This window comes from Gallinula chloropus, assembly GCF_964237585.1.
Source record: "Gallinula chloropus genome assembly, chromosome: Z".
In the NCBI taxonomy this organism is placed as follows: Eukaryota; Metazoa; Chordata; class Aves; order Gruiformes; family Rallidae; genus Gallinula; species Gallinula chloropus.
This window is the reverse complement of record NC_140089.1, coordinates 31,975,138-31,998,087: the sequence shown is the minus strand read 5'-3', so window position 1 is coordinate 31,998,087 and position 22,950 is coordinate 31,975,138. Positions and strand designations below refer to the sequence as shown.

The 22,950-nt window shown below is 36.0% G+C and overlaps 1 protein-coding gene across 3 annotated transcripts in view; it reads left to right on the top strand.

Moving 5' to 3' along the window:
• The window catches only part of PTPRD (protein tyrosine phosphatase receptor type D), a gene marked incomplete at both ends in the record, with an annotated part of 295,416 nt that overhangs the window by 217,031 nt on the left and 55,435 nt on the right, over window positions 1-22,950 (top strand). Inside the window, 3 exons of one of the 3 annotated variants that reach the window (XM_084278299.1) lie at window positions 5,154-5,193; window positions 5,689-5,788; window positions 18,044-18,167. In XM_084278299.1, the coding sequence (XP_084134425.1) occupies window positions 5,154-5,193; window positions 5,689-5,788; window positions 18,044-18,167 (264 nt within the window). Of the gene's footprint in view, window positions 1-3,505; window positions 3,626-5,153; window positions 5,194-5,688; window positions 5,789-18,043; window positions 18,168-22,950 lie in introns of all 3 variants that reach the window. The other 2 variants (XM_084278298.1, XM_084278300.1) reach the window with 2 other exon arrangements.

Below are 22,950 nucleotides of genomic sequence, written 5' to 3'. Positions count from 1 at the left end.
AATTTATCTCTGGCTTCACTCTTCACTGCATGGGATAATTTGATATTTTGTCTTGACATTTGGAATAGCCCACAGTTCTACATCTGAGAATAAGATCCCATGTCCATATGTGTTAGCCAAAAATGTATATTTGTTAAAATAAGCCCATATGCCAGTGAGTGGGTCACAGCTGTGCCAAGTTTTCTTTGAGTAAACATGAAAATACCCAATCTCTCAGTAGCATACGGGATTTCATTTTTAAGTCTGTTATTCTTCCGGAATTGGAGTAGCTGAGGGGAAGTCAGTCATATTCTTTCCATTCTACAAGTTTCCTATGAAATATGGGATTAAAATCATTAAATTGGTCCGCTAATTTTAGAAGTCTCCATGCCCACATGCGGGAGTAAGGATAGGAAAGCAGTAATAATTAAGCCCTCACAAAATGTTTCATCAAATGAGGAAGCTTGGTTTTGCATAGTGAAAAATAACTGAAGTGATTTGAGTGAGTTATGAGAGACCCAAGGCTCAGGCAAAGACTTCAATCTGCCAATCAGCTAAAGAACTAAATTGAGTCATGCCTCAGAAGTGACTGGCTTTTTTCCTCATTTCAGTATAAAATGTGTCACACTTACAAGTAATTTGTGTAATTGGGTACCAATTAAACAATTATCTCATTATCTCTTATGAACTAAATAAGATGCTTTGAAATACAAGAAAAATAAATAGAATTATTGTAGCTTTGAATTAAAAGTCTCTGCTTTTTTATTAGATAAGTAAGTGCTCACAAAACACTCCCTGAGTTCCTAAGGAAGTTCTACTAACTTATTTCCAAGATAAGGCAGAAAAAAGGTAAAACAGGTCCAAAGGAAAAAATCTGCTAATAACAAAAGTGAAAAAAGTCATGTATGAATTTATTAACCTGCTTTGCGAGATAGAAGGAAATTTCTTCCCTTAGTTTACCCACACAATTTATGAGAATTACAATACTGAAGCAAGTACTGTCCTTTGTATCCATGGCAAAACCATACTGGAATAGCTTTCTCACAGTGAGGGATACTACACATAGCGCTTCATGGGAACTTGACTCAAATGAGCGATTTAGGCACCTAAAAGAGATAAAGGTTTCATAGTGCAAGTGGCATTTCTCTCATGTCCCAACAGCTTGTTTTCAGACCTAGACTCAGTTGAAATCTGCTTAACTGGAAGATGGAGTTGAAAGTTCTGCTCCTCACATGACTTTTGATTGGGTTTTTTTCCTGGATTTTAGCCATAAATTTTGCAAGATATTACTGTATTGAACAATCATAGATCAGGGTCTGCAAACTAGGTGGCTCTTTTTCTCATTGTAGACAGCTTTTACACCTCACTCACAGTTGGGAGTTTTGCCATGAGGCAACAGAGCCCCTAAGACAGCTTTGTAGAGCTAACTCTTTGTTACATAACAAAAATTACGTTCGTTCCAAAATAATAATCTCTTTTTGAAAAAGATAAATTCTTCTGGAATAAAAGTTAATTCAGTTTGCAGTATAATATGCACATTGGTAACTATTTTAAAATAGCTATTGTAGAGTGACATATTTCTCTAGAGCTAGTCTTCTAAATATAACTTTGTACACAAATGGAAAGATCATTCTCTGGCTTAGATTTAACTGTTTGAAAAAGAAATTTTAAAGAAACACTAAATTTGTTGCCAAATAAGGGTAAGTATCAGTAACAGTAAATGTTGTTACTGATTCCTTCCTTTTTCTATAATGATACAACATTTTAATAAATATAAATTTGTGTGTGGGAGGGTATTATGTGTTATTAAATAAAAATAAGGATGCAATAAATTAGGACTTTTTAAAATCATGGAACATTAGTTCAATGTGAACCTAAAATACAACTCATATCATAAATAAATAAATTTTGTGAAAATAATGTGTCACATTTTCAGTTTGTCTAGATTGTAGTCTGTATGCTAGCAGCACATTATTTGATATATAACTTCCTTCTTGTTTATTGTGGACGTACCAACCTAGAGGTCCAAATTTGTACATATATGTGTGTTTCTTAAATGTTTTTAAAGTCCTTATCATAAAACTCTGACAACAAACAAACAAATTTCTAATTTAACACACATGCTTGAAACACCCACTTGTTTCAATGAGGTAAAAGACTTAAAGGGTTTAATGTCTGTTAGTATGCAGATTAATTCTGACCTTGTTCTCTCAGTTTTATCTTGAAATTGTGGCACATATGGTATCCCATGTTCCTTAGTAATTTGTTTACCACAGATTAACCAGAAGATAATTCTACACTGTAATTAAACCATACATTCACATTTAATTCATGTGGAGGGGTTACTTCTAGGCTGCATAAGATCAGTTATATTTGGCAATCTCTGCCAAATCTGAAAAGAAAAGCTTCTTATCGGTACAATTTCAGCTATGTTTTGCATGTGGTGGTTTTGGGTTGCTTTTTTCCTGAGTTTTTAAGTGGTTTTAAATTTTTTTTCTTATTTTAAAGGAAGTTTGAAAGCATGTTTTCAGCATGGTGTTTCTTTTTACTTTCTAGCATGTCACAGGATCTGTTGTAACGTAGCTGTATTCTGTCTTTAATTTTTTGTGTTTTCATAGCATATGTTGATTGATGTGGAGGTGTGTCAGCAAATAAGTATATTTCCTGATTTGTAGCCACAAAAATGAATGTGTTTAGCCATATTTTGGGTGGGCTTTGGGTTAGATTCTATACCAGCTGTTGACATGCAATTCACGTTAAGCTCAATAGGAGCCTCATGCTTTTTCATGAGATATGATGAGATCTTAAAATGTTCATTCATAGCATATTCTGTTATGATGCTTGTTATGATTCATTGATTACATAACAAAAGTCCTCCAGCAGTTCTTTTTCAAAAGTAGCTACTTTTATCATCTCAGTAGGGAACATTTTATATACTTAAAAGATCAAAGTATACCACATTCAAGTACCTCAATAAATTAACTACAAATTTTTACTTGAAGAAAGTTAATGTGTCCAAATGTGTCTAAAATGAGTTGTGGAGAAAGGGGATATATGCAGTAAAAAATCTGCCAATTTCTGAAGGTGTAAGTAGTTTAGTTCCCTTTTTCCTTAGAAAAGGAAGTTTTATGCCAAACTTCATTTTGCAGGAAGTGTTTAAAATGAAATCTCCCCTTAGGAATATCAAATAGCATACAGAGTATAAACAAAAATAGTTTTAAAAGAATGGATGTTCAGCATCTTTAAAAAAAGACTTTCACAGTAATCTGATTAATGTGTTTTGTTTTCACAATGCTAGTAATTTAGTCAGGTTCATCATGTGATGAGCCAGACTCATTCTGTTTGGTTTTATGTCCTTTATGTTTACAGTAGGGTAACTGGAACTTTAGACATCTTCTTAGCTGAGTTTCCAGACGCTGTTTTGTGCATGTCTGAAGTGCCTGTATGTACGAGATTGATTGATTATGATGGTCTACTGCTGTTACTAATTTGTTTCCCATTTCCGATTGGCTTTTACTTTTTACAGCTTTGAGCAGTAATTCAGTCCCCTACGCCTCCCTGATTGGCTCTGTGTCCTCCCTCTCTAGCCAAACTACCACTCAGTCCTTATATGATAATAACTCTCTCCCACGATTCGCTCGAAAAGGTCTAAACATCTTTGTCTCTATTATTTTCTCTGTTCAAGCACTGTTTTAGATGTACATCAGTCCACCTCCATTTCTGGATTAATCTAGATTTCTCTTGTGCCTTTTCACTTACATATTTTCCATAGGGGTGCTTGATCTGGATCAATCAGTGTAATTATTAGACGATTGTCACCCACACTTACAGAATAGCCAAGTTCTATTAAGTGGCATTTTTAAGAAAATGGGAGACAACCAGAACTGATTAAAATAAATTAGTACTTATGGACTAATGTGCTAATTGACATTTTTAAGAAATTTTGCCGTTATATTTGAATATCCTGTTTTGTTAGTTGACTGACAGATTGACTGACAGTTTGCCTTAATACCTACTTTAAATAATGTCTCACCATCACATATGTACTATGAAGGTAATATATAAATATATATACAGATAGGGTCAGAAGCATTAGGGCCGGTGCTGCTGGACATTACTTTGGACACTAGTATTATGCCTGAAATGTCAAAGAATCAAAAAAGAAAATGAGAAATAAGAAAAAAAAAAAAAGGAAAAACAAAACCAAACATGCTATCGTATGACTGTGTTGTAACCACATGGTCATGTTCAGCTGTGTCACAGGAAATGCAAGTTAACTGTCTTAGGCATGCTCTTGAAATTCACGGTGACAAAGCAAACTGCATTGTGCAACATGGCTTCCAGCTTGAGCCCCCTTGAGTCATCACTGTTTTTCCTTTGTAATTTGAAGAGATCCTGGGGTTCACTAGCTTAATATTTCCAGCCAGCTCTGATTTCTTTGCACAAGCAATTGAAACTCATTTTCATTCTAGGTGTGGTAGTATAAAGCATGAAGAGAAGAATGTAAGCATTTTGGAGAAGGGTCATGAAGACTAATAGAGTGAAACAGAGATGTTCACAAATTTTTGCTTGGCAAATCTTCAGCTGGCAGATTGTTCTAGTTGACCCCACATCTTTTCTGTCTTTCTTTTGCCTTGCTTTCCCTATACTCCCTTCTACACGCACCCATCTCTATCTGATCCCTAGCTCTTCTTTTTCACTCGGTATCTTCATCAGTGGACAAAGATGTTTACACCTGAAGTAGATTGTAGGTACTTTTGGGGGTTGATAAATGGGGTTTCAGATTAAGCATATTTTAAGGTACTAGTGCAGTCAGTATGTGTGTCCAGCCAAGCTGTACAACCCCTGCCTCTACAATCTGCTACTAGTGAAAACATTTTTGAAGTTCTAGCTGTCTGGTGTCCAATCTTGTCTTCAGTGACTGTTGTCTAAAAGCAATGGTGCATGTTATGCTAGTCATTCATAGCTGCATGTGAATGTCAGTCACCTCAAAATTTCATAAAATATTCAAGTATTTCTAACTTAGAATATGTAGTCAGTCCTCTAGACCTTGATGCATTATTATTATTATTATTATTCCTCAAGATATCCATTTCATTTTTTATAATTTCCTTTATAAATTAGCTTTATGTTGGTTTGAGGTTTCTTTGGTTTTTTTACCATTTCCTTTGCAGGTTCAGGTGTCTACGGTTACCTTGGTAACCTTCATTCTTCGTTTTTTCTTGATTATGCATACATCACTTTGTTTTCTGTCAAAACACTATTCTTTCCCTTTTAGGGCTCTTTCAGTATCTGTTTCTCAGCTCACCTTTCCTCATCTAATTCAACGGAGTTTCCATTTCATACAGTGCAGGAGGAGTTTGAAATGACATTAAGAGTCATTACTCAAAGCAGAGGTCGACATTAGGTCTAAATGTCTCATTCTTCTGTACCTAGCTAACCTCATTAACTCATTGCAGTAACTTTTTCCTCTACACTAGGAATGCTAGCTTTGGGAATATGCTTGGTGACTTCTTAATTTGGCTTCAGAGCTCATCTATCCAGAGCATGTCCTGCTTTGAGTAACCAAACGATTTGCCTGCTTCTCTCACATATAACATCTTTACTACTTACACATTTATAGCCATTATAACTACTGCATTTTCTAAATTTTAGAGCAATTCCATCACTGTAGTTTACTTTAAATTCTATTCTCCTTTCTTGTTCAACAGGTATGGCCAGTCACCCCCCAATACCTATCTTGGAACTTGCAGATCATATTGAAAGATTGAAAGCAAATGACAATTTGAAGTTCTCACAGGAGTATGAGGTAATTTTCCCCACTTCCTGATTTTCTAAATTGTTTAAAATTTCATCCTTCATCTCTCTAGGCTTTGCTATGTAGCAACCCTGATGGCGTCAGTTTTGTTTCATGTTAAAACCATAATAAAAGTTCTCATGTAAAATGACCTTGTTGGTTAGGTGGCTGCTCTATTCTCTTTTTATAAGGATATATCTCAGGCACATTCCATGGGCATGGACTTCAAGTAGTGGGTGAATGATGCAGCACTTTCTCTTTTTCATATAGGCAAGCATCCATTTACTCTGCAGTTAAAAGATGACAATCTTTTGACAATCATTTTCTTAGATTATTTTTAACATCTCATCCATAATGTTGACAGGACATGTACAGTATGAGATCCAAAGAAGCTAAAGTCCACTGTGTTAATTTTGCATGGATTAAAACAATTTTCAACTGCCTGGTGACTTTCCTAATATAACAGTTTCAAGACATTGTGTCAATAGTGCCACACTGATAATCTGTGAATGTTGGTCTATAAAAGCATAAAAGAATTTAACTGGAAAAGAACAATTATTTACCAAGCCACCTTGTCAGTAACCCATGGAATATACCTTCCAGTTGGTACTGTGGAGGGTAGCAGCCTTTCATGTCAGTAATTTGTGGCTAAAGAAATCTAGATGGCCATCCATTACACAGTAAATTATAGCTGTTTCTTCAGTGCCAAAATGGTCTCTGTCAAAAATCCGTGGATAAAGTATGCACTGAACCATCAGAAAAATAATGCTTCTTTAGAGCAGCTATGGACAGCCGTGTCAGTGATCCAAGGATTAACAGCTTCCACAGGGATCACTGGTACAGAATTTTCTTTATTGTCAGTTGTGTCGCTGATTGTTACTTAAAACTCCCCCAGACTTTGTAAGCATGGTGGAGTAACAACCCATGCTACTTTGATTTTTTTTAGGGACTACACATTCATTGCATTTGAAGGTTCATACAAACACTGACAGTGCCATAAAAAACACTGAAGAAGACTTTCACATGTTGATTCCATAGTAATATGTGACTGCAGGGTACAGAGATCCTGTAAATGCCCAAAGTACTTTAAAAGGCTTGACAGAACATGTTCCTAAGTACAAAGACTGTAGCATATAAAGAATCAAACAGGGAAATTTATGTAACAGAATGTTCACCATAAAAATAAGCTAACATTTGGTAGTAATTTGACAATCATTTGCAGTTGTACTATGGGCAAATTCCTTGGAATATTAATACTTAATATACATTACTATTATACCACTTAATTTCCATGTAGTTCTAGGTTCATTAATTTTGAAACAGAATTATTAAGAAATAACTATTTGATTTCGTGGTCTACTCTAGGCACTGGACTAAGACTGCAGTTTGACGATCACTGTAAGTCATCTCCCTCTCTTGGCTGTGCACTCCTGTTGTCTCTCTTGTGCCAATCCTGGCATGAGCACATGTGCAGCTGTTCAAGGATTATCTCAGGGAATAGATTCAGTGGAAAATGAATTGTTTTATTTGTCTTTGCTGTTTTCAGTTGGATCAATGCCCTGAACTAGCTCACCACAAGATTGCACGAGCTCTAGTGCCAGCATAAGGGAGCTGGTGGGAACATTCGTGGTCATAGATTAGAACCTTCTCTTTTAGTGGTAGCCCTCACTAATGTCCCTTAAAAGCAACTATTTGATTCCCAGGCAGAAATGGGTACAGATGGTAACAGTACAGTTATTGTCACTTCAGATTAGGTTTGAACTTGTGATACAGGAGAAAGAAGAGATGTTTTTCATCTTCAGGAGTTAGAAGTATAGCATGCAGGAGGAAAACATTGACCTTTATTGATAGTAACAAGTCTTCCAGTTAATTTCAATTTGTGGAAAACAACATTTTTCATCTGATATTACTGAAGGGTTTTTTTTCCCTTAATGCCCTGTTCCTCCTTTGCATTCCATTATTTTAATTTTGATGGAATTTCGTACACTACATTTGTGAAATTACTCCAAAATAGGCTAACATAAAACACCATTATGAAAGCTTTGTGATAACATAAAATAATACATATATACACACACACAGAGTTTCCTGATGACACACTGACTTCTCAGTCAGCTTGTAGAATTTCTTTAAGGAGTTATTTCAAAATGATGTTTTAATTATTCTTTAGCACACCCTACTTTAGTTGCCACTTCAGAAGAATTACTTGATTCACAACTCTAACAGATCATTTAATAGTACATGTACCTTTTCCAGCTCTTCAGAAGTATTTGTATATTTGGTCCTGTTCCATTCTTGCTCATGTTCTGTCCAGCATCTTTTCACTAGAATTTTTGATCAAAATTGCATACAAGTTTGTTTTTCAAAACTTGCATACAAGTATCACTTCCTGGCCTGTTTTCACTTTCTTTTCAGACAGGCAGAAACCTCTCTGTCTCTTCACTACTTCCAAATGAGATTAAAAAGTTGCTGGAGAGAATCCACATTTATATGCTGTCTCCTCTGCTGATTTATACATTCTGAAATAATTTTCCAGTCAAACCCCCTAACTTCCTTACAAACCCCCCCTTGGGAAGGAAAATTTTTTTGTGGACTAGATCCATAAAAGAAAACAGTATCTCTTTCTTCAAATAAATTCAACCTCAAGCCAGTATTCTCCATTCATCTGACACAAAGCTTCCGAAGTAGGGATTTTTTGTTACTTTAGGAAATTTGGTTGGTTGGTTTTTTGGTTGGTTGGTTGTTTCCTGTCCATACATTCCTTTGTGTGCTGTGTTAAATCTAGTTGAAAAGGAATCTGAAATTGCCATTCAAGAAATAATAAGTCCAAACTACATCCTTTTCCCGTCTGGTTTTGAAAGCAGTCCATCTGGCTGGTGGCCAGATGCCCACCAAAGCCACTCTATCACTCCCCACCTCAGCTGGATAGGGAAGAGAAAATATAATGAAAGGCTTGTGAATCGAGGTAAGGACAGTGAGAGACCACTCACAGACAAAACAGACTCAACTTAGAAAAAAAAAATCTCATTTAATATAGTGCAAAACTAAATAATGAAAAGTACAACCAAATCTTAAAGACCTTCCCCCACCCCTCCCTTCTTCCTAGACTCTACTTTACTCCCAAATTCTCCACTTCCTGCCCCCAAACAGCACAGCAGGACAGGGAATGGGGGTTGCAGTCAGTTCCTGGCATGTATCTCTGCTGTTCCTTCCACCTCAGTGGTACGACTCCTCACACTCTTCCCTTATTCCAGTATGGGGTTCTTCCCGTGGGAGATAGTCCTCCATGAATTTCTTTATCAAAGGGTCCTTTCCATGGGCTGCAGACATTCAGGAACAGACTGCTCCAGCATGTATCCCACATGGGGTCACAAGTACTGCCAGCAAACCTTCTCCAGGGTGGGGTTTTCTCTCCACAAGGCTACAGGTCCTGCCAGGATCTTGTTCCAGCATGGGCTCCCCATGGAATCACAGTGTCCTTCAGGTGCCTTGACCTGCTTTAATGTAGAGTCCTCCACAGGCTGCAGGTGGACATCTTGCCTCACCATGGTCTTCTTCACTGGCTGAATCTCTGCTCTGGCTCTTGGATCACCTCCTCCCCCTTCTGGTGTCTGACAGGATTTTAACATCTTCCCCCTGTGGCAAAAAGCTTCTCCCACTAGCCACACAAACCCAAAACATAGTTATTGCAAAAAACTTAAGTAGTATGTATAGTATAAAAAAACCCTTAAGTAGTATGTATAGTATAAACTATATATTATCAGAATAAAAAATAAAAAAACCAAACAACAAACAACAGTTAAACTCCTTCATTGCTATGATGTGGTAAAAGGAGTGTCTACTGCAGGGTAGACCATCTTCCAGCTGTGTAATATTTTCTAAGCTTCAATGTCATCAATTGGAGGATTTCTTACAAATAATCAGAAGGTATTTCATAGTGCCATACTGTTTTCCTCAGGTCTTCTATCCCAGAAATTAGAAGGGGGTGATCATCAGAAAAGTGAAGACTTCTATCATACTTCTCCCACAACTTTATCTTGAATACCATATTTCATGGGAGAACAGGGGCCAAGCCTTAAAATTATAGCTATTGCAATATTCAAATAAACTTGCAGTTCACCTGTTGGATAAAGTAATTTTGTAGTTTTAGCATGGATAATGTTATGTCATCTTCACAATGAAGTTAATTTCTACTTCTAAATCATTACTTTTCACAATCCTTCATAAACTATGCTTAACTAAATGTTGTTTTACCTTGTTAACGTGACATACCGTTTATGTCACATTCTTCTTTTGTATTCCCTAATTTAAGGACAACATTCTTCACCCCAACTGATTATTATGAAGCTTTTGCCTACTTTGGCAATTTCACTGGGATTTTTATGTAATGCAAGGTTCCATATGGACTTGACAGCTGCTAAGCAGAAAGCCATATTCATAAGAAACTGACCTTTATATTGTATGTCCTTCTTAAGCCTTCAGAATTTAACAATGAAAAATGGTCATGGGGATCAACTGAATCAGAACAGTAATGTTCTGCATACTTTATGCAATACCCTTGATGAATTTGTAAAGTCATGTCCTACTGTAACATAGAACAGAAAATCTGTTTCTCCAAAGCAGATTCCCAGGCCTTGTGTAAAATAGAATCACAGAATCATAGAATGGTCTGGGTTGGAAGGGACCCCAAGGATTGGAAAGTACCAACCCTCTGCCACAGGCAGGGTCACCAACTTCTGGCTTGGATCTACACAAGGTTGCCCAGGTCCCCATCCAACCTGGCCTTGAACACTTCCAGGGATGGAGCATCCACCACCTCTCTGGGCAACCTGTTCCAGCACCTTACCACTCTCTCTGTGAAGAAATTCCCCCTAATATCTAATCTAAACCTTCACTCCTTTAGCTTTAGTCTGTTCCCCCTTGTATTGCCATTATCTACCCTTTTATAAAGTTGATCCCCTCCTGTTTATAAGCTCCCTTCAGGTACTGGAAGGCTGCAGTAAGGTCCCCCTGCAGCCTTCTCTTCTCTAGCCTGAACAAGCCCTGCTCCCTGAGACTCTCTTCATAGGGGAAGTGCTCCAGTCCTCTAATTATCTTCATGGCCCTCTCTGAACCCTCTCCAACAGTTCCACATCTTTCTTGTACTGTGGCTTTCACTGTGACACAGTGACCTTCAGATGGGGCCTCATGAGGGCAGAGTAGAGAGAGACAATCCCCTCCCTGTCCCTGCTGGCCACCCCTCTTCTGATGGAGCCCAGGATACCATTGGCCTTGCGAGCTGCAAGAGCACACTGCTGGCTCATGTGAAGTTTACCATCCACCATGATATTCAGGTCCTTCTCAGCAGGGCTACTGTGAAGGAGTTCTCCTGTCTGTGTGTATGTCTGGGATTCCTGCAGCCCATGTGCAACACCTTTGCAGTGTTGAATCTCATTAGGTTCACCCGGGGCCCACCTTTCCAGCCTATCAAGGTTCCTTTGGATGGCTTCCTTTCATATTCACTATCCAGGATCTATAGTCATACCTTAACACCCTTTAGGAAGTAGATCCAGATTCATAACATTTTTGTGTGAGAAACTGTCACTGTAGCACACAAATTACTTTACTGGCCTCTGTGTGTTACTGTATGATTTAGACTGTATGTGTGTGTGTGTGTGCGCATACACACTGGTTAACTAATGTTTACAAGAAGTTGTATATAATTTTAATGTTTTTCTACATCAGGCATCTTTCTGTGAATTACATCCAGTCTTTTACTTTAACACTGACTGTTGGAAAAAATGAAGATGAGTTTTGACTCTGTGCCACACTGCTGTACTATTACAAGTTTTATTATAGTTTTCAGTATCAGTGGGCAGGATTTGTAATGAGAAAACAATTTACTGAATATAGTACATTTATCTTTCTGTGTCTTAAGTGCAACAAGATAAACACTGGTCACTAAAGCACAATGAATTTTATATAGTACAAGGATGTATAAAACTTATTATTGATATAAACCACTTTAAAAGACCGTGAAGAATAGATAACCTACTGAATGAATCTATACCAAAGAAACAGCTGCACTTAACTGCCATATTATTACAGATAATAGTGACTTATATGCACAAATCAATTTCTTCTCAGCAAAAATTTGTCTTCTATTCTTTATCTTTACAGCAGTTTCCTCTTATCTAATATTACAAACAACATTTATTGGTATTCTGCAACTTTACTTTCGTTGGATGTGCTCCATTTATTGAGAAACAATTAGTCTGGTCAGTGAACGATGAAAAGTTGTTTGTATTCTTATTAATAGCACATATGTTCTTGCACTCACCTAGGTTGCTTGGTGCTTAGTTCCACCTAGGGTAGTACCCAAGCCAGCAGGGTAGTTATGACAGAGTATTTTAAAGGCATAATGGAGGAATCCGAAGTAGCAATATTCGAGATTTATACTAGCGTGTTATGTCCTTCCTTTGTGCTGTGAATGCTTCCTTGGGATAACAGCATTTGTTTGTGCTATATAATTAAAAGAATATTCAGATAAAAGAAAGCTGGTATTATCATATTAGGATGCTAGGTTTTGGACTGATACCTAGTGCTATTTTGCCAAGGAATTCCACAGAGACTGTTTAAATAGTCAAATACTGTAATAAATGTCAGGTTTATTTTGCGCAATTGAAAACAGTGGTTTGTGTAGGAAGAGAAAAGTAGTCCAGTTCTTGTTGCAAGAGAAATTATTCAAGGACAGAATATGTAGGTCGTTACAGGCAAAATTCAGTATCGTTGGGGCTTTTTAGAAAGGTTCATTTGCAATATTGTTAGGGGGCTTATGGAGAGAAATGAAAGAATCAGGGAAGAATTTCATGCCTTTACTCCTTTTTTTCAAAAATAAATGTTGTCTGTGCTTTTAAAATACATTTAATATTTAAAGCAGCACCAATGTGTCCTTTGAAACAATTACGAAGTTTAGTGTTTAAGAGCTCCTGTATTTCATGTAGCATATAGAACAAAGCAACAAGAGGATTTCAGCATTAAAATCTTTTAACTATGCAAGGTTTTCCATTGCTCAAGTATTCTTTTGTTCCTGATACTTATTTTGTACCGGAAGGTGAATGTAATCCTCTGTTTTCAAAACAAAATTGTTTCCATCACAAGTGGCTATGATATCACGGACAAAGGATTTTGATTGCAGATGGGGAATAAATAAATTACACTTAAGACTGGAGGCAAAGAAATGCAAGCCACTAGGATTTATTGTTAAAATGTTAGACTTTCTAATTTTTTTATAATGTAATAAAGACTCTCCTTCAAACATGGATTCAAATGGCTAATTTTCTCCTTAGAGTGTACTTCACTCATATGTATATATAGCTTGTTTGATTCCATTAGAATAAAGATTTACATTATCTCATTTGGTCATAAGAATGTTAGATTGATATTGTCAAGGAAATATCTTTTGGCAAAGTTTGGCAAAATTTAGCAAAGTTTGGCAAAAGCTGTTGTTCTGTTTCCAGCTGCTTTTGAGCAGTTTGGTGACTTCTTTAAGACTCAACAGCAAATGTCTCATCCAGGTGTTTTTAACTGCTTTTAGGAGCAGGTGGCAAACTTATATCTGAGTTCCAAAGATTTGGTCATACAAATAATGTGGGTTTGTCAACCCATGTCTCTTGAAAGTGGTAGCCTTGACAGTGTGATCTGAAAAACTCTACCTTTAAAAGAAAAAATATAATTCCAGTTGGCAAGATGCCATGATTGTGTGTTAATGTTGATGCATCTGGTAGTCATTCTTGTGGCAATGCAGTCTGTAAATCTCATTCTGTTAGGACAACACAGTAGCATCCTATTGTAGATGCATCAGCTATGCTATGAAATTCTCATCTCAGTCACCAACATTGGTGAAAGAGGGTCAAAGTGTTCATTTTTATGGGTAGCTGACTACGTTCTCCAGTTGTATAGTGTATTTGCACTGACACCCTCTCAAATTCATCTTTTTCAATCTTCTTTCTCTACCTGGTCTTAGGTTTCTCTGTAACTATGTGATAATTTCATTTGAACCTCAAACACAGCACGTACAGTGCTAGGAAATTCTTTACAGGACATGTCCCTCTGGGCTTGTGAAACCTGCACGGTAGCTCACAATACCCACAACGCACAGACTCAAACCTTTTGGCTCTTAATTTGCTGGCATAGTGACCCTTAGTAGAGCACTGTTCCAGGGCACACAGGCATATGACAGCTGACAGCAGGAAGGTGACATTTTGTCATAGTTACTCCTTCCCCAGTACTGTGCCAGGATATACTCCTGGAAGACGCATGATCACAGCAGGGAACATTTGTCTCTTGCTTAAGTAGCATACAGGAAAACTTCACAATGAGCAGGTACAGAGTTTATTGTGGGGGGCTTGTTTGAAAATCTTCTGGAAACACCTTTTGGTTGCCATGACTCATAGAACTATTTTGTGGATGGTGCATTGTGCCAGTAAGTATTGCTCAAGTCTTTTTCCCAGTAACAAATCCAACTTTTTTTCAGAAGCCAAACATTTAGAACACAATAGCTGAAAGATTAGTCAAAGTATGGGAGGGTAGTAAGAGTATTACTGATATTTTTATTTATTTATTTATGTTATGAAGAAATCCAGTTATGTTATGAAGAAATCCAGTTCTTTGTTAATGAGAGGTATATTGAAGGCAAGCTTTCAGAATGAATATACTAGAAATCCTATTAAAGTACCATCCATTAAACCATTAAGGCACTCATTAAAACTGTTAGTACAGACTTGTTATTCATGAGTTATTGGTCTTTCACACTTCTGAAATGCGTCTGCCAATACCACTCTAACTCTTTGTTCCAGTGTGGCTATTAAGTCTGAGGAAATATAGATTAACTTTCTTTTGCCAAAGCAATGCGTTGTGGGAGGATAGTAAGGCCACAAAGTGGTTTGGATTGGTGAGAAAAACAGGGAAGATTAAAGTTTAGTCCATTTCCGTGGTTTTGACATAATTTATGTTAACTATGTCTGCATGCAGGCCTAAATATTAATCACTGAATTACACCATCTGGCCATACATCATACAAAGAAGTGAATTGGGAATATACTGTGCTGCTGTCATGAGCATATCCCCATCTACTTCTACAATAGCTAACAGAGAAAGCTTTCATTTGATTTTTTTTTTTCCACTTGGTATCAAAAAGTGGCTTTAGATCACTTAAACAATAAAGAGTGAACAGGGAAGAAGAATACTGAACAGCTGAAGCTAAGCTTTAACTGTAAAGTTTTCTAAGTAAGCTATAAATTTACATTAACAATATGTATAATGCAGAGTTGAATCTCTTTCTCATAATGGAGAAGTCTCAACTTAGACCATAGTTTTCTACATGCTTCTGTATATACAAAAATACAGCTTAAACTTTATGTTTGCAAGTAGTTATATTTTTGAATAAATGTTACTCTTTTTTTCAGTTTTGTTTTTGTGGTTTGATTTCTTTTAAAATTTATGTACATTCTTTTCATTTTTGATATGGTAAAGACCAAGTCCTGTAGTCCAGAGTTGAAATTAGCAGCATGTTAGTCAGTCAGTTTATTCATTTATTTTGAAGTTTTCTTGTCAAGTGTGAAGAGAAAGTGTATGTGGTATCTTATATTGTGAACTAATTTCAGAATATTGGGGCACTGTAGGTAAAAATCAGAAAGATCAGTCTCCTTCAGTCATATATCTAGAACAATACAGAGCATCATTGTCTCATTATGGGGCAATGGGCTGCCTATCTCCTTATGCTTGTATATCTCCTTCTAAAAAAAAATACTTGCTAGGGAGTCACAGGTAGAGGTGCTTTGTTCCTAAAGAATTGAATTTATTTAAAATTTGCTTCATATAATGAACTCATCTATTGAGAGCATCTTCTTTTATTTTTAAATTACTGTGTTTATGTTTTAAATTATTATCTTATCTATGTTTGAAATTATCTTATTCACCTCCATTCACTCAAAAAGGAAAAGAAGGGAGATTCTTGCTGAGATAAGTCATTATGCAAATGGAATTACTTTGCAAGTTATATGATGCAGATGAATTGCTGGTCAGATGATACATTACATGTCTTAAGTATACTGTATATGTATACAACTCTCTTCTTCCCAGCGCTGGTGGAATTGTCATCCAAGTTGGGTTTTTTTTCACTTTAGGTTAAATGAAGAACACTTAGTAGGAAAGATTAAAAAAAAAAAAAGTGGTTTTAAGTAAAGAAGTGCTTACCTGCTTCAAAATCCTATCAGACATCCATCTCAGAGGGAAAACATTACTGTGATTAAATTAAATCATAATAAAAGAGAAACAAAATTTTACAGAGTAAAAATACTTGCTTTACTAATAAATATTAATTTTACTGTGTAGTCAGAAGAAGGTAATGTTTTGATCAGAGAAGGACCAAAACCTAATATTGGAAAGATCTGCTTCCTATGTTTAGTCTTAGGCACCACTCAGAAGGAATGCCTACTTTTGCAAGTAGCTGAGTATAAATTGGATAGTAGTTAGTTGTTCCTATATATGAAAACAAAATACAATCAGCCTGAAAAATGCCATTAACAGTTTTAAAAAAGTGATAATTATTGTATTAAGACAATAGCTTTATAATCGTAATATTCTATAATATTTATGCTATAGTGTAGTAAGATATATTAAGCATAGTCCACAAATTGCTAAGATTGTGAAACAAAATAGTGCTTTAAAAAAAAAATCTTTGTGGAAGAAATTTGTCTGGAAATTAAAAAAATCGTATTCATTCAGAGCTGCAAAGCGTCTAGTAGATGGTATCCTTGCCCGTGGTTATAAACTAGGTGATCTTTAAGGTTCCTTCGAACTCAAACCATTCTATGATTTTGTGATTCTATGATTTAAGAATACCTTCTGAATTTCTGCTAATACATATGGCAATGTAACTAAAGCAAATCAAATCCAAGTAAAATTTTCATGGCCTTCATAATTATTCCAAGCAGTTAACTTCTTCCTTATTCCTCTACAAAGTCCTGTTGCCCCATTTCCTCTTGAGGGAGGATCTGCCACACACTGTCTCAGCTACTGCACTCAGGATAAGTGGGATAAGTGATGCAAAACCGCCAGATTGATGGGGTAGGGGCAGCATGGAGCTTCCAACTTCTGCTTTGTTCCTGGGCTGCTCATGGAAAATGAACACAGTGTGGGTGAACTGCCCTATCTAGGCTTATCTGTGTCATTAGTTTTTTATAATTTGCAGCAACCTGGCATGGGGAGCTGCAGCTTATTACCAGGATTAAGCAAAGGGCATGAACTGCAAAACATAGTTGCATGTATATGCTGATGAACCAATTTTAAGGTCTCTAAAGGGAAGGTAAACTAATGCATGATTAATTGTGACTTCTCAGTATGAGATGACTTTTCATATCACCCCTACCACAGTGGGCATTAGCAGGTACCATCTTGTATGTGGTTTATATTTACCCAGCTGTATGTACAACCTAGCCATAGAGGTAAATGTAAGTGGTAGAGCCTGGGGTCTTCTTACAGAGGAAGGATGGAGTATGGGACAAGCTTCAGTATCTCCATCCTGGAAGCAGGAAATAACCAGTGATTCAAGGACCACATAATTATATGTATGACTAAGAAATTGTTAAAATTTCAAATATGCCTGAACTGCTCTCCTATGTATGACTCAAATAAAAACCAAGTCTCTTTATGTTGCTGTTGGATGACATACAGTTGGTTCCCTGAGCAACACTGGTATCATGCATTGTCCTGGCATCAAAATCAAAGAACAGAAACAGTATTTTTCTTCTGGAAAAAACTTCTTCAGGAATATTTGGAGTTTATTTAGTAAACAAGACACTGACTTTTTTGAACGTGTGCACTTAGTAATAGAGAAGGACAGAAATATTTATTACCCTTCGTCGCAGTGTTTTTGAAATTTCTGATATTGTTTTCATTCTGTGTTATGGTTGAACCCATAACTCACCAAACTAAGTTAAAAGATAAGAAAAGAAGATAGATAGCATAGTATATCCTTGCCTTTCTGAAGAGAAAGACTTGGATTTAAACAGTTTATGTTTTAAATTCCTGGTAGAAATTTCAGATGCATGTGTACAAAATGCTTTATATAATGTTACAGTGTGTCTCAAAGTCATATTTTTCTTTTAAAAGCAAAATATTTCCAGACTAAACTATGGGAACATATCCTTTCTAATCATAAATATAACAAGTATGAAGACTTTAGCTAAAATTTTCTTTTTCTTTTCTTCTCATTCTCTTTTGAAGTCTATTGATCCTGGTCAACAGTTCACATGGGAACACTCTAACCTGGAAGTAAACAAACCAAAGAACAGATATGCGAATGTAATTGCATATGATCATTCTCGTGTTTTACTCTCAGCTATAGAAGGTAAGGAGACCTTTAAGCTTAAACTAAGTAAATCCTAAAATCCAGTATAATTTTAACTGCTGATATTTTTGCATAGTAATATAAAGAAGTGTTAATTAAAGTACTTCCAGTAAATTCTTATAATGACAATCATTTTCTGATGTTCATTCTCAGTAATTCTTTCTCAAAATGCACTAAGATTGACACAGGGTCACATAAAGCACCAAATGCATCGGGTCCCTGTGTGTATGCCAAAGTGTTATCTGATGTAAATTATCATGCCTCTTTACTTATACTAAGAATACAAAGTAAATGCAGCAGTGACCGTGCATGAATTGAGGTTTTTGACGATCAGTGACATTAACATATCTGATTATTGAGTTTCAGTTGCCAAGTCCTTAGTGTAAAAAATAAAAAAAAATTCAACGTTATGTTCTCAGGAAGAATATTGAGAACTTTCTGTTAAAACTTCCTATTTTCCCCTTTTCCATTCACAATCTGAATGATAAATGAAAATGTTTAAACAAGTGCACACATGCAGACATTGTTGGAACCTCAATATTTCATTGCCAAAAGGTTGTAAGAGGGTATAATGACAGTCATCTGTTTTCAAAAAGCTATCAAAAAACTTGAACATTTTAAAGTTTTAACTCAAGCATACTGTCCAGGGTGAACAACCATGGCTATTGCATCTTGTTTTTACCAAGTGCTGAAGCAACAGGAAGCACAGTTTTTCACTCAAAGAATTTCTTTTCTTACCAGTTCTCTCTTGTTATTAAACTGCTTCCTGGTGTGAAGACCCATTTTCAGTTTATTCCTTGTTGCTCATAGTCAGGCATTAGTAACAGCCAGAATGTAATCAATTATATATACATGTGAAACAATTTAAATAAAAATACAATTTTATATGTAACTCTGAAAGGACTTGCTGTATGATACATAAGATGCAAGGAATCATATTCAAGGTCATAATTGTTTCAACTGCGAGGTGTTCTAATTTCAGTTACAAACAAATTCTTATCTTTGGATATTCCAGACCTGAAGACACCGGATACAAGAAAGACAGTATTTATAGGTGCAATGCATTTTAATATTAACTGCTTCCTGAAGAAAAAGGCAATCCCACAGACTGAAGTTTAGATCTTTCCATATTTATTGCAGCTGCATACTCTGGGCTTTGATAGCACAGATAAGAGCTTCTGAAATGTATTAGAAAATTCAAATGATTGCCTTGAAGAATTTGCATATGATAATCTTCTTATGTTTGTTCCACCTCTGAGGCTTATATAGCAGTTCTGACAAGGGGTTTTTTTTGTTTGTTTGTTTTTGGTTTTTTTGTAACATCACTTAACATTTTTTTACTTTGCCTTGTAGAAGAATATAGCTGTACAGAAACTTGCTGATACCCGGTAGAAATACCTGTCCCAGTACTGAAGAGAGGTTATTTTAATCAGCATTTGATTTTATATAATTCAAGAAAAATATCCCATTCTCTGTCACTGGTCCAGACAAGAAAACTAAGTTCATGTTCAGAAGAGGGCCAGAACACCAATTGGACAACTCTTATGAATGGTTATGTAAAGTTCATTGGCACAAAAGTGTTTAACTCAGAAATAAGACTATTAGAAGACTCAATATTTTCACACGATTTTGTTTGGGAAAAGAGTTGTGGGGAGAAGGAGAGGAAAAAAAGTATAATTGCAAATAAATTTATTTACTAATTATAAGGTAGAATTCGGGCTTAGAAAGTTCTGCCATGTAAATGACCCAAGAAATTTAATTCCCTTAAAGAAATTGTCCCTTAGGACAAGGGGATATGGCTGCAAGTTGGAGCACAGGAAGTTCCGCACCAACATGCGGAAGAACTTTTTCCCAGTGAGGGTGACAGAGCCCTGGGACAGGCTGCCCAGGGAGGTGATGGAGTCTCCTTCTCTGGAGATATTCAAGACCCATCTGGACGCTTATCTGTGCAATATGAGCTGGGGAGCTGCTTTGGCAGGGAAGTTGGACCCGATGATCTCTTGAGGTCCTTTCCAACCCCTATGATTCTATGATTCTATGATTCTCTATGATTCTATGAAAATTAACATATACAGAGAATTGAAAGAAAACCTGAGGCATTCCAGAAAATGTTAGTCAAAATTAAAAGTATCAATTTATCCAGTACATTAGACTACTTTTTTAAATAATTAATTGTAAAAATATCAAAACCTACATTATACCTGTCGGAGAAGACTGAGTATTTTAAGGAGTAGGGATGACATACAGTTAAACTGTAATGTTTCATTCTCTTTTTGCAAGCAAGGATGAGGCTAAAATATCTAACCCTGTAATGGTCAGTGACACTAAAAAACCCCCATATATAGTTTTGACATATTTTGATGATTTGCTTAACTTTAAGTGTTTTCTTACACTTCAGTTTATGGCAGAAAAAGCAACATAAATCTAATATCAAATGCTTTTAATCCTATGATAATTTTTCTTGAAAACAGTAACAGATTAGTATTTAATTATCCTATTAAATTTCCACCCCCTGGGATTTTACAAGGTTGTGTTTCTTAAACTTTGTGTGTGTACCTTCATAAGTTTAATACATTGGTTTTAGCATTTGATAATAAGTACTTCTCTTTCAAGTTTTAAGTAATATTCGTACAATGAAAATATGCAATCTGCCTAGCATTTTAATTAGTTGACAGATTCATTTGTTCTCGTGCTACCAGGGAAATCAGTACTTGAATATAGTTTTAAAAAAAACATTCTCATTTACCTATGATACTGTACAGTTTGCTCAGGACCTAAATTTGGTCTAATTCACATTTTTTAAAATGACACGAAGATTTTGTTGAATTTAAAATATAGGCCTTATCTACAATTCTTTGGCAGCCATGAGAAGACTATATTATCAGATGTGAGGTTTGAATCATAACTCTGCCCTTTCACAGAATCACAGAATTACAATATTAGAAAAGACCTTTAAGACCATCGAGTCCAACCATTCCTATCCTATCCTAAGTACCTCATCTACCCTTTTTTTAAACACATCCAGGGATGGTGACTCAACCACCTCCCTCAGCAGACTGTTCCAGGTCCTGTCAGCTCTTTCAGTGAAAATTTTTTTTCCTGACTTCTAATCTGAACCAGTTTAGTGCCATTTCCCTTTGTCCTATCACCTACCACCTGGCTGAAGAGACCATTGCCCACCTCTCTAAAACCTCCTTTCAGGTAGCTGTAGGTGGTGATAAGGTTTCCCCTCAGCCTCCTCTTCTCAGGGCACTTCCTGGAAGGTCTTAAGAAGCACGTAGTAGAGATCTGGTATTACTTCTTTCCACCTACTCATAATATCAGGTCTGTAATATAAATGGTCAGGAAAGAACTAGGCAAGAAGCTGCTAATATTCTTATTTTTCTGATTGCCAGCTATCAGCAAATTGTCATTCAGTATCTAGGCCATCATCTTTAGATTTAGAAAGTATTCTGGTCAATATCAATTCTTGAACATCTAAAGAGAGGTTGTGGACTATACAAATTATTTACAGTATCCCAGACTGCATTTGTATTGCATTCTGCTAAAAATGCCCCTTTCCCCTGCAAGCCTGGAATGCCTTACAAACAACAGAAGTATTTCAGTGATATGATAATAGTCTACCAAAACACCAGGGATGTAAACTTCACAGTATAGAAGTCTGTGAATTAAACTTGATAGAGTAGATTTCATGACGGCTATCTCAAGTTTTAGGGGTATAACAGTTGTAGCCAATGGATCTGCTTATACTATTATAACTTAACATTAAAAATTATGTTATCATTGACACCCTTGAAATCTGCATAGAATAAGTCTTGGGTTTTTTGCTGTATATATACGTACACTGTCCATTGGGGAAAGCTTTGGCAAAATGTCAAGTGACTTTGTTCATAAATGGCTAATGAAGATTTGGCACCTCACAGTTTTCTGTGCACACTCGTATTGAAACTGTTTTTTATAGGAATTATCAAACCAGAAATTATTTCATTCATATTAGTCAAGGCACTCATCACCCCTTAGAAGTATAAATTAATATTTCTATTTAAAAAACCCCTAAACACTCCTTTGAAAGATAATTTTGGTATTATTCAGTCTTGAAGAACTAGAGGTTTTCTTAATCAAATTTCAGACAGCTGTAATCACAACATGATGAACTCATGTTGGATTTTGATACCTGTTTTGCACTGTCATGTAACGTACTGGTATCTCAGTGTATTGTAGTAGCCACAGTGTCTCTGAGTAACAATTCAGTTACTTTCATTGTGTACCCTTTCTTAAAATGAGCCAACTTTCAAAACAAAACAAAATAAAACAAATGCAAGGTTACTTTCTTTTCTTTATAGAGCTTCTCCTATTTCCTAGCCTACTTTTTTGCTATTCACATTACAAGTTTCTCATCTTGCCTGCAGATATACACTGCAGAGTTTTTAGTTTCCATCCTTGACCCTTTTTTTATTTTTTTCATCTTTTTCTTTTTCTTTCAACTATTTGTCTTGTGTCCTCTACACAATCCCTTTCTTAGTCCTCCTTAGTTTTGCATCTTCTGCCCACAACTTTTTGGCACTGTCTTCTTTCCATTATTCTCTGTAATTCAAGATTCACTTTGAGACTCGATATCTTTCATCCCTCCCCTTTTCACTGGACTCTCCTAGTCTTAAAGTCCATCCACAATCCAGCAACCTACAGGTTTTCTTTTTATGTGATTTCTTTTTCCTTCTTACCATTGCTAGCATCATATGAGGTGAAATTTCTTCAGTCTTTGTAAAAAGTTTTCATTTTACCA